At 39.6% G+C, this 16,764-nt stretch overlaps 1 protein-coding gene across 1 annotated transcript in view; it reads right to left on the reverse strand.

Moving 5' to 3' along the window:
* SEMA3C (semaphorin 3C) overlaps window positions 1-15,728 on the reverse strand; it is a 114,923-nt gene extending 99,195 nt beyond the window's left edge. The window contains exons 1-2 of the mRNA XM_026052211.1: window positions 15,450-15,728; window positions 12,255-12,395 (exon numbers count right to left, since the gene is read on the reverse strand). Of these exons, the coding sequence (XP_025907996.1) occupies window positions 12,255-12,357 (103 nt within the window). The 5' untranslated portion in view covers window positions 12,358-12,395; window positions 15,450-15,728. The remainder of the gene's footprint in view (window positions 1-12,254; window positions 12,396-15,449) is intronic.
* Window positions 15,729-16,764: the final 1,036 nt, after the last annotated feature.

A 16,764-nucleotide genomic window follows, 5' to 3' on the forward strand; every position in this document is an offset into this window, starting at 1 on the left:
TATTTTTTATACTTAAAAAAAACCTTACATACATGTATCTGTTACAAGTTATATATCTTACATACATGTATCTGTTACAAGTCATACAACTTGAAGCAGATACATATTGTACCACCACAAACACAGTACGCACAGTAGAGATTTGCTTTATCTGCAGGAACATTATACACACAGGGAAGTGCACACTTGGAAAATAAACTAGAAGCAGATGTCACTAGAAGAGATCTAATGCCTCTTCTGGTACCAAAGGTAGACAATAAAATCTGGTCAGAAATGTCATTTATTTAATTAAACCTTAGTTTTAACTTTGTGCTAAGGGAGACCAATGGAATTAAAAACAATAAATAAAGACCAAATTTTGTTACATTCTGCAAGCTCTGTCATCACAGTTGCAAGAGCTTATGTAGCTGAGTTTCAAGTCTCTTCAGTGATGGAGACTGCCTCTCGGTGTAACCTGCTTTAGTGTCTAACTACCCAGAAAAAAAAAGTCCTAATCAGAATTTCTTCTGCTCAAATATGTGCTTTTTGTCTCTGGTGAAGTCACTATGCACTTCTGAGAAGTGTATGGCTCTGCCCTCTCTACAATTCTCCCAACAGAGAGTTGAAGACAGCAGTAAGATCCCCCTTGATAAAGCCTTATTTATCTCCTAACTGAACCTAAAGAAAATACACACTTGTACTGGCACTTTCTTCAATGTGACAAGATATCTRGATACATGATCAGGAGATACCTGAAGCCAACTTCAAAGAAGCTGGAGATAAGCTACAACAGACATTATGGCAATACGGTCTCGCGCAATGTAAGCTGAGGATGGAAAGCACAGCTCAGTAAACTTGTTCAAATTCCTGGTGCCTGTGAATAATCTACAAAAGAACCTTTCACCTCTTGGGTATTGCTACATCGCCCACTTAACTTTTCAGAGAGTATTAGTTGCTTTCTTGAAAGAGCTTTTTAGAGGAAAAATAATGTTTCATAGTCTGCTATTTTTCCTCGTCATGTTACCAGAATTGCATCTATTAGCCAAAAACGGGGCCCACTTGGCACAAAGCTGGTTTTCAGTTACTCACCAAGCAGGTTGGGGCTATCAGAGACACCGAGCAAGAAAAATAAGCTGCGAGAACAGTAAACACTGAGTGGCCACCTTGTTTATCCAGAGTGCTGCTGTTTATTGATGTTGCTCACAATCTCAAGTTTAGCTGATGGGAGATGTTTCCTCTCATACCCAACCTCATCTGAAAGGGAGCTTTCTCCAGCTGGCCAGGGAATCTGTCAACAGCCATAACTGAGCCATAATCCTTGAGCAATTCCTTTGTTCTTCCATGTTAAAAAAGAGAATGCCATAAAGCAAAGGTCCTGCGCAGTCACCCCACAGAGCAAGTGAAAAGAAAAAAACTCAGCTGTTTGGCTTTGGGACAAGCCCCAGGCAAGGCTAGCTGGACTTTTTCACCTGTTTAGGGASAAGATAAATATGGAACTGAGTACAAAAGTACAAAAGTAAATGCAAAGAGAGGGGGAAAACAAAGGAAAAAGAAAAAGCTGATAATTTATTTCAAATAGGCAAGGATTTTATAGTTTGTTTTTTTGCAATTTCATGATCTATAGGCAGAGCAACCCACCTTCTCACAATGCTTGTACTGCMTATCTCCTCATGCAACACTGCATTGCTGCATGTTGTGACAGACATCTTTGATTAATTATTTTGATTCATATTTATCATTCTTACAAAAATTCCTTTAAATAGATAGATGGGCATCTAGTTAGAGGAGAGAACTTGATGTCAGTAGAGAGGAAAATCAGCAAAACATCTCCCTGTGTGCTGCTTTCGTGGCCTGAAGGGGAATATACATTGTGAGATGGATGGGCTGCCTCATAATCATCTTTCAGAACCTGGCCCCAATACCAATTTAAAAAACATTCAGCAGAAGCATGACTATAACAGTGGAGAGGAAGCTTATCACTGTACAGTGCTGGATAGATCTGGCTTGCGTTCCTTATGTCGTGCTAGGGAGGACACTGGCAATGGCRCCCTGAGAATCTGGAATGAAATGCATCTTTTCTTTGAAACAGTAAATGGAAATTAAGCCATGATCTGTGGAAGAAACCTAGATGTGAAAACAAATCCAAATCAAAAACTCTTTTTTAATATTAATTTTTTACTACCACTAGAAGACCCCACAGCCACAAGTCTGTAAATTACCACAGTAGCTATGAAATCTGCTCCAGTATTGATTCAGCTGGCACAACTTTCTTCTATAAAACCTTCTTAAGAGGCCTTCCATCAGGGTGGTCTGCGCTCCACAGCTGCTGGGGAAGATGCCGAATTCCAGTGTTTGCCCCTCTCCCCCAGAACCTGCTTCTRTTAAAGTGGAGACAGTAGCAGCTTTAGCTAGTCCAAACACATGCATACACACAAAGTGCAGCAAGACTAGTGTCCCTGTGCTCACAGAGGCACAATGCTCGTGCTTCATGCACTCAGTGTCCATCTTCAGTGTGGTGGGACATGAGCAACATCTGTGCTCCAAGCTCACACTCCCTCTTCTCAAAGGAAAGGACAGGAAACCAGATCAAAGCATCTGATTTGGTGGATGTGGATGGTTAGACCTGACTCTTGACCATGTTGGCTGGACCTAATCTCAGGAAAGAGTAAGGAAAAACATTGCAAAAACATTCAAATGAGATAAAAATCACTGGGACTTGTTCCTTCTGCTCTACTATTGTACTTTTGAAGATTATGATTATGATAAAGTCTTAACTTGACAAACAAAATAATGAAATATATGAAATAATGAAAAAAAAAGATTTCTACCAGAGTAAAGAATGGCTGGCATGTTTTTCATTATAAAGAAACTTATTAAAACTATTAAGATGATAAGATATTAAGCTAGAGATAATGGCTTTACAGGCATGCTCATTTTCATATTTCACAGCAATATATGCACAGCTTTATTTCCTAAACAGAAAGCACAAAAGATCAATATAGATTTTGTCTTTGCTATAAATTTGTCTGATTTAGGAAAGAAGAAAAAGAAAAGGTGCATTACTTTAACAGTGGCAGGAAGTGGATTTTTAGCAGAATGAGGTTAAAAAATTCCAGCTGTGTTCACACTGGAGTCACTGAAAAGTCTAAGCCCAGGATCAGCTCTCCATGCCAACTAAATTCTTCTCATGCCTCAGAAAGTAAATTTTTGAAAAAATGCCAGGCCTGTCTTTGAAAATAACATCTTAATTGGTTGATACTGAAAAAAAAAAAAAAAAAAATGCCATTTTGAAGATGCAAGTGTTCGCATTTTTATATGCTAATTTGATATTGTGGCTTTTAAGAACACTCAGAGTAAGAACACAGAGACCACCTTATAAAGCTGAAGCAATACAAATGCAGATGCAGGCTGGCAGTTTCAGGGCTGGAGGAATTTTGACAGACCGGTAGGAGCTAAATGTGCTACAAAGCACCACGGGCCACTGAAATGCACCAAAAAGGCCAAAGTGTATGACTTTGCATTAAGAAAAATGATGTTTTCCATTCACTTGCTCCAGCCCCATAGAGGACAAGATAATTCTAGTCTTGTTTATCTTACCAGTAGTTGTTATCAAGAACTTTTCAACATCAGTTTTAGGTACATAGTTTGTAAAATGTTTGCCATCAAAAAACAATAAGTGGAGTCATCCATATTAACGTATATATGATATGGGACACACACAAGTTTGAATAGAAGTAATTTAGCATTAAAAAAAGGATTACTGTGGGATTATGAATTCATCTATCCTACTATCTATACCTCTTTGGTTTTCAATTTTGTGTGCATATTAAATTATGCACCCTGCAATTTATCCCGTCCTTCTGCTGTTAAGAACTTGGCATTCTTGGTTTGTTATATGAGAAGGAAAGAAAATGAAGCTTGTCATYCCTGGCCATTATGTTCTGAACAAGTGATCAGACACTTGCATCACATACTTTCTTTATCCCTGTAAATCTAACTCTGCAGCTCTTTTAAGTAGGGCTACTGAGAGGGATAGACTGATTTACATGAACGTTCAAGGAAAGAAAATATTCACCCAATTAAACTGACTCTGAACTGACAGAAATTGATTTATTTTGCATAACATGATGCTTTTAAGAGTAAATGCATTTTTCATTAAGAATGGTAAAGGGAAATGGTGTTATTAAGCAAAAGAAAAAAAAAACACAGATGGTTCAGAAAAAAAGGTGACTAAGAAAGCCCTTTCAGGGAAGGGTATGCAAACTTCTTCCTTTCTTTTCCTTTCCTTTCCCTTTCCTTTCCTTTTTCCTTTCCTTTCTCTTCTTTAAGTGTTGTTGGGTTTGCAGGGAAATGACCTCACATATATGAACCATACAATTGCAAAGGAAATACTAACTAAAATGGTGATAGGAAAGATAGATATAAGTAAATGTTAATAGGTCACACTTACAATTACTATATGATTCTAAAGGAAAATCCTTTCTCTTCATTTCAGAATGCCAAATTGACCCTTTTAGTGGCTGAAAGTGATGCCTTTAATTAAAGAATATTTGGCTCCAGCTTCTTCTAGATTTTATTTAAATGAAATTAATTGCCAAGACATTTTTTTCTCTCTTTCTCTCTATTAAGCAACTTGGCAAGCCAGGGTGAATGTGACGCCTCTCCATCTATATTCTAGAAGATAATTTTCTGTGAGGCAATCATTTATCCCAGAGTAGTGAGCAAGCTTAAACAGAACAACTCAAAAGTCTGTGTGCATATTCCAATTATTTCTAAACATTCCATTTCATAAAATCATATTTGCACTTTAAGTTTGTGCTGTGATTAAATACTTCACATAAAAATACATCCTAAGCACCCCCAGAAACATTATGCTTTTCTCATGATTACTCATGTGGTGATTAAAAATATCACATCACACTCCAAGCAAACAGAGGAAACATATATCCTAATATGCTGGTAAAGTCTGTCTTGGAGAAGATCAAGAGTTCAGTCCAGAAAATGCTCTGAGACTAAATCTCAGCTCATGCTGATTTGAGGGCAGCGAGGAGGCAAATAGCACATGTCTGGTTTGAGCCTCACCTTCTTACCTGAAGATCTCACACATTTCCAAATACAAATTTCATTCTTTTTCACTATTGAACAGAATGTGGTTGTGCACTGGTGAAAAGCTGATACAGATTTTTTCCTATCCATATGTTTTAGTAGGAAACTCACAGCAAAATGTTCATTTTAGAAAATGATTAAACACCATGGACTACAATTTCATATAAGTGAGATGYATGATGCAGCAGGACATCTCTTCAAATTGCTGAATCCTGTTTGTACTAATAGAAGGGACTTGTCTTGAAAGAGTATTTTAAGAATGCTAGTTAAAATAATTTATACTGTGTTTGTGAAAATATTGTAGGTATAGTCTGAGGCATTAATCTGGGTAATGAAGCCGCCTTTGTAACATTCACTTTTGCATCTATAACTTACTCGCTGGGTGAGAGTAGCTGTTGGGAATATCTTATTCCCAACATATATTAGCTACTGTACAAATTGTGAGTGCAAATGCAGCTGCTATGAACCACTTGTTAAGCAAGTGATTTTATGCTCAGAATGTTAGTCTTGTATCCAAAGAGATAAGGAAAAAAATTAAATTCTCTGAAGAGCAAGATGGTCCTGGCTCTAGAGGAAGGGCAGTTTAGCGGGAGACACAGAGCTGTCACCCTCATCTCTGYGATACTAGAAGTCTAGCTCCAGTAAAGCAGTAAGCAAGATCTCTTCTTCCAAGAACAAACCATATCACTGGTGGATGAATTAACGGCACAAATTTCAAAGTTTAAATTGAAAAGGGAAGAGTAAAGACAAAGCATTTAAGCACTCCATGAATCACCATCTTTCATTTCATTGCTGGGAACACACACTTTATTTTGACTTGTCTACTTCACAGTAAGASAGAAGATCTGGCACCCCCTTGATTGATGCACGTAAGGGAGTATTTTTCACTTCTCAGTTGCCTCCCTGATATCCCAACTATGTAACATGATGAATGAAAGAAAATGAAAGGCTTCTTTTAACCTGGAGTCTGCTGAAGCCACATCAGGATGCATACAAGAGATGGGAAGGCACAACACGAATTAGCACAAGGCCAATGAGCCTTTTATTGCAAAGGCCTGTCCCCTGAGAAAGACAACCTAGTCTTTTTATTAAGGAATATTACTGAAAGCATAGAAAAGCTAGCACCCAAAAAGAAGAAAAAAAAATCCCAATACATTTGAGGACACAGACAGTTCAAATGATGGGATAAGGTCATGGTCTATGTATTTATTCATGGCAGGATCTCAGTCAACACACTTCAATTAAAGGCTTAATTATAGTGAGTCATGTCACTAATTATATCTGATATACAAAAAGGCTTGTGCAGTACCACATATCAAAGTGCACTGTGAACCAGGGAARAGTCTCACAGAAAAGCCCTTGTTACTGATGTTCATGTAACTCTAAAAAGGACAGCATATTAGAAGTGCCCATGCCTTTTTCCTCTTTACATTTTTTTTTAAATTATCTATATGAAGATGCAGCATTTGCCTTAGACATGGAACAGAGGGGAAAACTGTCACATAAGAACAGTGAAAATGGGCAAGTGGAGAGAACTCTTTTGCTGAGAGAGAGAGAGAGAGAGAGAGAGAGAGAGAGAGAGAGAGAGAGAGAGAGAGAGGTTTCAGACACAGATAACTGCTAAAGGAAACAAAAGCAGTGAAGGCAATGAGTCCACTCTTAGACATCTCCTCTTTAGAAGGTAACAAACACTCAAGTCAAGTCATTTAAAACTTTGCAATATCTGGATGACTTATTTATCTAACAGTAGGATTACATTTATAAGATTTTTCCCTATACCTGTATTTGAGGCCTGAATAATTAATTATCTCAAGCACTGGAGTTATTTATGCTTTCCTATGAGTTTGACTTTGTAGGGCAAATGATGAACTGGAGCAAACCTTGCCTGTGACCTCAATTCTGTTACATGGGAGTTTTCATAACTGAAGTCACGTCACATGGCACATGCAAGCTAACTTTCAGTMCAAAAATAATGCACCTAATTTTCCTCTCACAAATAATGGCAGTGAAGCAACAAATAATGGCAGTGAAGTCAACTTAGTCCATTGGATTTCTGCTCTTGAAACTCTAGAAAGAAAACTGAGCTTTGCACAAGGTGCTTTCTTTAATATCTTTTTGGAAATAATTTTAAAGTTTAACTCAGTCTACTTGAACAAGTACACATAAGATTTACTGCACCATGTCTAACACAACTCTGTTCCTTTTCTAATAACAGGAAATGTCTCTGTGCAGAGAAGAATCACAAAGAAAACTGAAAGGCTTTAATTTGGTAATCAGATATTTATCTTTAAATAGGACAAATAAAACTTGGTTGTCAGTTCCACCAAATGCAAAAATGCCAACTTCTATACTTAAACAACTCTATTTTCAGTTGGTGGTATTCAAAAGYGAGTTGACTTTTTAGATATCCAGATTGAGGCATTTGAAAAGGAATTTTTTTCACATGGTTGGTGCTCAGCACTTTATAAATTAGCATTGTGTAAGATCCATTAAGCTGAGAAAGTAACAAGTCTGTCACTTTTGAGAAAAAAAATAAAAAGACCCACAATTTTCTGAAAATGATGCCACTACAAGAGCTCTGCAAATAAACAAAAATAAGAAAAGAAATCCATAGTTCTCCCGCTTTTAAGTATTCCTTTATTTCTAGTTCATTTTGCAAGCAGCTTTCACAGACACCACCAAATATCCAATAAACTATCTGAGCATAAACCATTGCCTACTGGACTGTCATCAGGACAAAGTCTCCCAAATAATAAATGAACTTTTTATTAACTGTGGTAACATTAACATTACAATGAGGGATTGTTTAAAAACAAGTTGCACTGCTGTTGCTCAAGAGCTCAAAGAAAATGGCTCTCAGTTCCTTTATTTCTTCTTGAGGGTAACCACAGGGGTGGCATTAAATCTTTTAAAATACGTTGACAGTTGAATAAGTGTTGCTGTTGCTCTGCTGACACTTTATGCTTTTTAATTGTCATTAATGAAGCTGACTGATACTTTTTTTAAAAGTTCTTTACATGTTCTAGTAATTTTCAGACAAAAAGAGAAACAAAACTGTCTGCAAATTAGCCTTGAATCACTTCTCATATGGAATTCTCATTGGAGACAATGGAGCAATCTGCATGGGAAATATCTCCTTGACCAGGCATTTTGGGTGGGAATACATAAAATGTTCCCAGTAAACCTTGATAATTGTAAAATTATCACTTGGTTGTTCGTCTCCCTATAAATTCAAAGTTCAAAGCAACTTTGTTTAAGTTCACTTTTAAAAATAAGTATGGGAACTGCTCTGACTCATTCAAAAAAAATCTTTGTCTATTATAAAGGCATAGCCCAATTCATTTTAGGTGTGGAGAGAAAAAAAAAGAAAGTAAAAATCTAAAATTGAGCTGGAAATGAAAGACAGTTTGACACTGTTGTGGAGTCTACAAGTATATTTCTTATTTTGATAATATTCCCATTGACTTGGAGAAAGATTTTGCCCATATGCAGCCTGAGAGAGTTAGTTCCCAATTATCCATTTGGAAACATGTAGCAACAAGGAGGAATGCATGTGGCTTATGAAACAGCAGGCATTATACTTGGTAGCTCATAAACAGATAYGGGAAGTCTTTTGCTACGAGCAGAAAATAAATTACCACTCTTTAAATTATGGTGGCAAAAACCTTTCCAGGGGTCAAAGAGTTGTAGGAGGAAAGGGAAGGGCGAAAGGGTCCCTTTTCAATAGTCCCTCTTCTGGTCAATAGTCCAGAGATCCTGTTCACGCCCCCCATCATGGGCACCCTACATATTACATGCTTCCATATTAACATGGTAAACGATTGACCTACATTGTATAACAAGCTTCACATCTTTGCAGTTTCAGACTCAGAAGAATTAGAGCCACCTTTCTACCCCCAGTGCCTCCCAGCCTGCACTCTGCAAGAGCAGCTGTCATACAGAACTGATGGGCTGTGCCACTGCAATTAAACAGGACAATTAGATTATGATAAATCAATCTAGGCACATAGCAGATCCCTTCACCTGATTCTCCATAGGTCCAGCCTTGTGTATAAGCACCCATACCTGTGCAGAGCACTCAATAATACAACTGATCTTTCCTTTTCCACAGAGAATGAGGGGGAACAATAGCAATCAGGTGCAAAGCTAAAGAAATCACAGCCAGGAGTTATGTATGAAACTGGGATTTTCAAGATGATTAGGGTGCAGACAGTAGTAATTTCTTCACTCACATCACACCTATATTTAACAATCTCAGCTAAGTCATGAACTACATTTTAATTAAATGAAGGGCCATGCTTTTGATTTCAAAAATAGAAATTAGACTTGCAATTCTTCCCCCACTGAAATTAATTGCAAATTCCCTATTATCAGACACTTGAGGTATTAACCCAGGCTTGCTTTTTAATTACATTTGATTCTTAATGAAGTAGATGGCAAAGAGCAAAAGCAGCCCATGATTCAACCAATTCACATTTTTATCTTTCCTGATGAACAACAGTGTAGGTCAAGATACTCACTGGATTTTCCCATGAGAAATGCTGCTATGTAAATAGGCTCAATTGACTTGCTCCTGAAGAAGCAGGTTAGCTTTGAAAAGCATCCTTTATTTTCTTTGCATGTATAAATCCTATACTCCAAACTTACACAATTATATATATTAAACAAGATCTAATTAGGATCATGAAAAATACCCTGCAAGTATTCTAAACTTTTATGACGTGCCTTTATTGTGTGGTATCTGGAAATTTCACCTTCTCTCTTTATATCAGTGCCAAAAATAAAGAAATTTACAGAATWCAAATTTATAACAGACTGGGACTGCTATCTTCTTGTGTCCAATCTATAAACTTTTTACATAATGAAAGTTGCTTCTTACCATCTGGAGATCAGACTTAAAAATAAACTTACTGTTTTCATGTTATATTAAAAGTTCAGCCTTGTATTTCAGATATTACTTGATATGTTATAAAAAGCATTTTACACTTCTTAATTCACTTTGAAAGGGCGTTACAAATCAAGCACTTCAAAATATATTTTATTGGAAGAAGAAAAAGTGTGAATGCTTTTCTACATAAAACTTGGGATCATATTCAGTAGAAGTCTATGATTATGACCTCTGGCCACATTTAAATTATGAGGAGACAAAAGGAAAGTATTAGGGAAAGTAAACTGTTCATTTTAAAACAGTCATGAATTATGGCAAGTCCCAGGGGATGCTTGCTCTCCACTAACTATCACTGAGGTGAGAGATTGCCAGTTCTACCTGTGCAAAGCATTGCCTTAGAAATCAAAGACATGACACAGGACTTTCTGTCTAACACACTGTAAGCAAGAGTCCTCGTACAGGAAATTAGGATTATTTAACTCTGGGCACAATGTGAGAAGCTGAATTAGTCTGTTTTGCCCAGCTGTGATAGAGATGCAAGTCTAACACACAATCACCAGCTTCCTCTTGCATTGAGAAACAGTGTTGTATACTTTAACACGGCATTAGTTAACCAAGGAAAATAAATTCCCACTTAGGCTACCACCTGTTTGATCATTCGACAAGTCCTTGTTGGAATACAAAAGTCACCACGGCTTTAACTGAACCTAGGCAATTCATGCCTATTAAGTATTGGGCTCATAAGATTAATGCCTTTATCCCAATATCAGCAACATCTTGCAACTGATCAGTTGATCAGTCTGCTACTTGTGGAAGGCCTAACTTAGTGAGGTCTCCTCCAGGATATMATCTCCCCACTTATCATCATTATTGTGAGTAGCAGTATTGGTTATTCAGCAGCTTTCTTACTTTATTTTTCTTAAAGCGATTCCTCCAAAGACTCTGCAGTGCATGCAGAATATTCACATGGCAGGACACGGCAACTGCAAGGCAGCCTTGCACTTGTGAATGATCCAAAACATTCTAATTTAGACAGTGTTGATGTGGGGACTAAATCCGAGAGACAAATCCGAGAACAGGTAGAGGGCTGAAGAAAGCAAATGTCCTTATATTTAATGATGGACAATTTCTGACTTAAATTAACAGATTAGCTCATGCTTTGAAGGATTCACATGCTCTGAAGTGGTGGCCAAAAAATCAGGATTTATGACAAAGATTAATACTGGAAGAATAGGATCCCCTTGGGCATTCTGACGATTGAAGCAACAACAGTGAATGGAGTCATCATCAAAACACAGCCCAGGTACACTATAGCCCATATATGCCGCTCTGACTAATTCTTCTTATACACTGTGTTATGGACTAAGTAACTCAAACACATTATGCCATCGAGGGAGGATAGGATAGACTGATAAAAAACAGTGTGGTGCAACAGGCTACATTAGGTTACATAGGCCTTAGATTGCATTTCTGCTTCTATTCCAAAAAAGGCTGTTCTTAGATTGCCATACCAACCCTCAAAATTACAAGACATAAAAACTTTAGAGAATGTTGATAGAAGTGGAAGGAAGCACAAATGTATGCAGTACATGCAGCCACCAAACAAAACGTAAACAGCTAGCAGGAAGTCTTTTCTGCAATTAAATGCAGGACTGTTAAGTAGCTACCTTTGTATTAAAGTAATATTGAAATAACCAGAGTAATAAAGTATTACTCAGCATTTTAGAGGTGAATGTACCTCTGGAAGACAAATATTTTGATTGCTTGTTTACAGTATGTAGACATCTGTGATTGCAAAATGCTAAGTACATCCAAGACACTGTATGAAGCTGGCAAAATACCGCTCCTTGCATAAGGACTCCGGCGCCTTGCTAACCAGCTTGGTAAACCTTCAAGGAATCTGATTTTCAGAGTGTAAAGTGTCACGGCTGGGCARCAAATGAAAGCAACTCAAAACACTAAGAACTTCTACCACATGCCATGTACTCCATGTGCTATTATAATTCCAAGGCAAAATTAAGGATAAGAAATAAAACCTTTAATTATTAGTATATCATAAGAATCTTCAAAACACACAGAAGGGATGACTATTTAAGTACCTATAGCAGCAATGAACTTTATGTAAGAATAAAATCTAGATTAGAAGGTATCTCAGCAGCACATCAAAAATAATAATTTGGTACACAGATCAAACAGACCATTTCTACTTATTGAGATGACATGGGAAGAAGAAAATATTCAAAGATAACATTTGCTCAAGAATGTTTATCTTCTTTCTTACCATTGAATGTTAGAAACACCCTTGCTTGAGGCTGAGAAGATCCTTTTACATGGCTAGAGTAAATAAATATCCCAATCAACACGTGCAGTGCAAGCAGTGCCATCTCTTCAGATTTGCAACTTAATATCCAAGAAATTAAATCTGGAAGAAAGATAGATCACGTCACCATCTTTATAAAATCATGTGGAGCACAAGAAACACTACAGGCCAAACTGTGTTAAAAAGCTCTTACAGCTTACGTCATAATATATGATAAAGCAAAGAAGCAAAGCACTTCTGTTTTCTTCTTCATGGATCTGAAAATGGTTTTCTCCAGATGTGCTCTGTGCCAGCACAAAAACGCTTGTTGCTGTTAGTATGAAGCAGCAGAGACATGTTTTTGGCTAAGACTGACTTAGATTCAGCTTATTTAAATAAGGACAATTCCACCTGCTGGAAAAATAATTATGCTAAATGTCAAGGCAGAGCAAAGCAAGGGCAGGAGATAAAGTTTCATGAATAAAATAACTGGCTGATATTTTTAGACCTCTCTCCTTAACTTACATCATATTTGATCTCCCTCTCTTCTCCCGGCCCTCCCTTTTTAAACATTGGAAATCAAAGGTGCTCAGAYACCAGAAGCTAGAAGTTAGGGACAGTTGAGAGCTCAGGAGTCCTCAACACCCTTTCTAAAGGTGAAGAGCTGACCACACATGTCACTCATTTCAATATCCTTGAAACCAAAAGCATTCGACATGCTTGAAGCTTTAGTCAATATTTGCGTTTGGAGTTTGCTCCTTTCAGACGCTGCCCAGCTCCCCAGGACTTCTCAGGGCACTGCCCACTCCATACTGGACAGTGTATACTGGGCACCTTACACTGGGCACCTTACACTGTTCTTACTCACATATATATACACTGAAACTACACTCAGTTGCACAGCTGAGCTCTTCATAGGAACAAATACACACCCCAGATCAAATCTCCAGCTCTTCTTGGACCAAGAAGATTCACGCTGGGCCCAAGACAGAACTTAGAAGAGCAGCAGCRCTTTCCTGGGAGGCCCAGCTGACTTGGGGTTTGACCCATAAAAACCAAGCCACATCCAGACTTCAATGGCGCTGAAATGCAGTGCCCAAACTTGAGCAAGTCTGAACCTCATCTAACCTTCACCTAAATTACCAGTGCCAATGGATTAATGTTATTTTTTTCCAGCTCAACTGCAAAAGCCAGAATAAATCACGAACTCATTTTAGTCCTGTTCTTCTACCCCTTATATACACAGGCACATATATATATCTCCATATATGTGATATGGATATATATATATAAAAATCTGTTATATATATATTTCTTTTTGGTCACAGCAGCTTTTCAGTGTTATTTGATGATATTTAATAATGGGATGACATATATGATTCAGTGGCAACTGGAAGCACCTTGAAGGAGGCAAACTCTAAGGCTGAACAATAGCATTAAAGGCTAAAGATTGCCTGTTTGAGGAAGAGTTTTCTTGCAGTCACTTCAGTTCCTCCTGTACCTCAGCTCTGCTCTAGCCCTACAGTCCCTCCAGTGGAAGACAGTATTTCTACATCCTTGTGGGTCAGTCCCTCTGAGATTCACACCTGTCCTGCAAGAACAGGCTGTGACCACCAAACCACAGCAGGAAGCAGCTGCCACGCAGGGAGGACTCCAGGTCAGCACCAATTCGGGCTGGATCTGCACCACTGGCTTGGGAGGGAAAAGCTCAGTATCTCATTACTAGCTCTGTCACTCTATATCCCTTCCCCGTAAATCATTTTTAGTGGTGTTAGTCTGCACCAGTTTCCTCCTGATCCAGGAGGAGGGATGGAAAGCARTGAGGGCATAAGCCTTGCTCACGTTCAGGATCAAGTAATCCTTCCGCMCCACTAATGGACAAAAACACCAGTATTAGAAAATTCTCAGATAGGGATCTAGTCTATGGAAGAAACATATCCATCCTGGCTCYGTTCCAAATAATTCTTTATGGCTTTGTTAACTAATGATAGTCATTGAGTTTTTGCCAAGAATAATTCTTAAGCAAGCTACTCAAACTCTGTAACTACTGTAAGGTTTTTGATTTAAAACTCATAACTAGCTTGTAGGATATCCTTTAACTTAACCCTCTTCTGAGGGAGAAGTGCCTTTGAATCTTGATAAGATTGCTTTGTCAGGCCAAAACAAATAGTCAATCACACTGAACATGTGATTTAACAGATGCAGTGGGATTAGTATTCTACAGTAGTAGCACTATGCTTTCTTTTGCAAGAGGGATGAAAAGTCAAGGAGGAAAAACTATATATCTTTTTTTCTTTCCTTAAACGATATTGAGAACGATAATAGTAATAGGAACAACAATAATAACATCCTTTCAGCACTTTCCCTCCCACTCTTGTGTCTCCTGCCAATTTTAATGCAATCAGTTCCGAGTGAAATATTGCTACATTTCATTGCTCAAATTTCCAGTCTTCACAGACACACAAAGTGACAGGCAAATACAGGATTCCAATTCCAGGCTGCATAGTTCCTAGCCAGCTGTTAGATACATAAATAATAAATGTACATTGTGCCACAAAGGTATCTTAGGATATCTGCAGTGCAAATGATCTAATGGAAATTGGTTTAATTTCAAACAAACTTATTTCAAATTTGAAACAGATTTGGACTTACATCCCAGTCCTGAATTTATCTCAGTAAGTCATGATACTATATTCAGCCTGCCCTGTGCACATGATCTCTGCTGACAACCCACAAACCTAAAATCTTGGAAGTACTCTTAAAAAAAAATCTCCTAGGACAGAGGAAAAGTAATGTATAACCCCACTTCTGCTTTCATGCTGTATTCCAACTGTTAACAAATCAACAAACCACTACTGAAGTAATATGGTGAAGTTTTCCTAACACAGATCTCCCTTTCAGCATGCTACATTGCTTTGGAAAGGTATCCATAGCTCCACTGTAAAGTGCTGTGCAGGTGTCATCTGCTGAGTCTCCCAGTCCCCATAAGGAAAGTCTCCCAGTCCCCATAAGGAAAATCATTCATTAGCAGAAAATGAAAGAAAAAAAAGGAAAGAAAAAAAAATATTATGCAGGTCTGGATATGCTTTAACTAGCCATGAACAAAAGGAAAAAAAACAATAATCAAGCACACTTCATATCAATTACAGCAAAGAAAGAACTTTCAACGTTGCTTACCCAGCTAGTGGAGGAGCCAGCAATACAGGTTGCTATCTGGTCTCTATCAGTTTACGGACTCCAATCCTGTTACCAGAACTCTTTAATTCCAAACCTGCCTCATGGCTGGGAGGGAGGGGGAAAGAAAAAAAAACTCCTTCTTCCCAGTGGTTGCAAAGGTTCCTCTATAAAATAATCCGTGGAAGGGGGTTCTCTTCTCTGCAGCCCTCCGTCTAGCACTAAGAGTGAGCGGCAAGTGGCCGCGTGGGGACGGTGACCGCCTCGCTTCCCGCCTCGCTTCGCTTTGGTTTTCGCCTTGCGCTTGCAGCCCGGTGCCGACCCCGCGCGCGTCACCCGGCGCTGCGCCGCATCATTGCCCGGCGAGAGGGGCCGGAGCTCATAAATAGCGCGAGGCCCCTCCCCGGGCCGGCCGGCGCTGCGCGGCGCTGCGCGGAGCCCGCGGGGCGGAGCGGGGCGGCTCCCCCTGCGCGGARCCCGCGGGCGCGCACGGGCAGCGGCTGCGCCGGGGGAGCCGGCGGGGGGGGCTCACACACACGTACAGGGTTGGTTTTTTGGAGGGGTGGTGTCCGCGCAGGTGCCTCCCGTCCTGCCGTCCCGGGAAAGTGGCCGGGAGAAAGTTCCCGTCGCTGCGCAGCAGCCGGGACGCCGCTCCCGGACCGTCCCGACGGGCGGAGCAGCCGGGAGCGGGCATCGCTCCGCMGCGCGCGGCCGCCACGAGCCGGGAGTGTCGGGGGAGCCGGGACCCGGGGGATGGGACTGTGTACCCCCACACACACGCCTATAGCACTGGGGAGGCCCCGGGGGGAGCTGCGCTCCGCCCGAAGGGCAGCGGGAAGCGGCCGGGGAAGCCGGTAGGTGTCACTGTGAAGGGAGGGAAAGATGCTGCGTTGTGGTCAGGGGCAGAGACCCCAAGACAGAGGAGGAGGCTTTGACCTGATCTCTCTCTCTCTCTTTTTTTTTTTTTTTTTTTTTTTTTTTTTTTTTTTTTTTTTTTTTTTTTTTTTTTTCCCCTCTCCCGGTTTAGGAGACTGGGAGTCACTTTTGCCCCCACCTCAGTCTTGCCCAAGGCACTGAGCTCTTAGCAAAGTTTCCATTTTTGCTGAGACTTGCGCTCCCACAGCAGTCAGACTGTTGAAAATTTTACCCAGAGAACACAAGCTGGGGATAAAGCTGGTGAACAGCAGCATTGCTCCTTGAAAGCCAATGGGATATTCCACAGGACAGCACCTGAGCTTTGGGCTATTTGTTAGGCAAGATTTGTGCATGCGGTGCTCTGGTCTGACCTATGTGGTGCAAACTTCGAAGTGCACAGGCT

The sequence above is a fragment of the Nothoprocta perdicaria genome, unplaced genomic scaffold (assembly GCF_003342845.1).
Source record: "Nothoprocta perdicaria isolate Ctin4 unplaced genomic scaffold, notPer1 scaffold_85, whole genome shotgun sequence".
NCBI classification, from domain to species: Eukaryota; Metazoa; Chordata; class Aves; order Tinamiformes; family Tinamidae; genus Nothoprocta; species Nothoprocta perdicaria.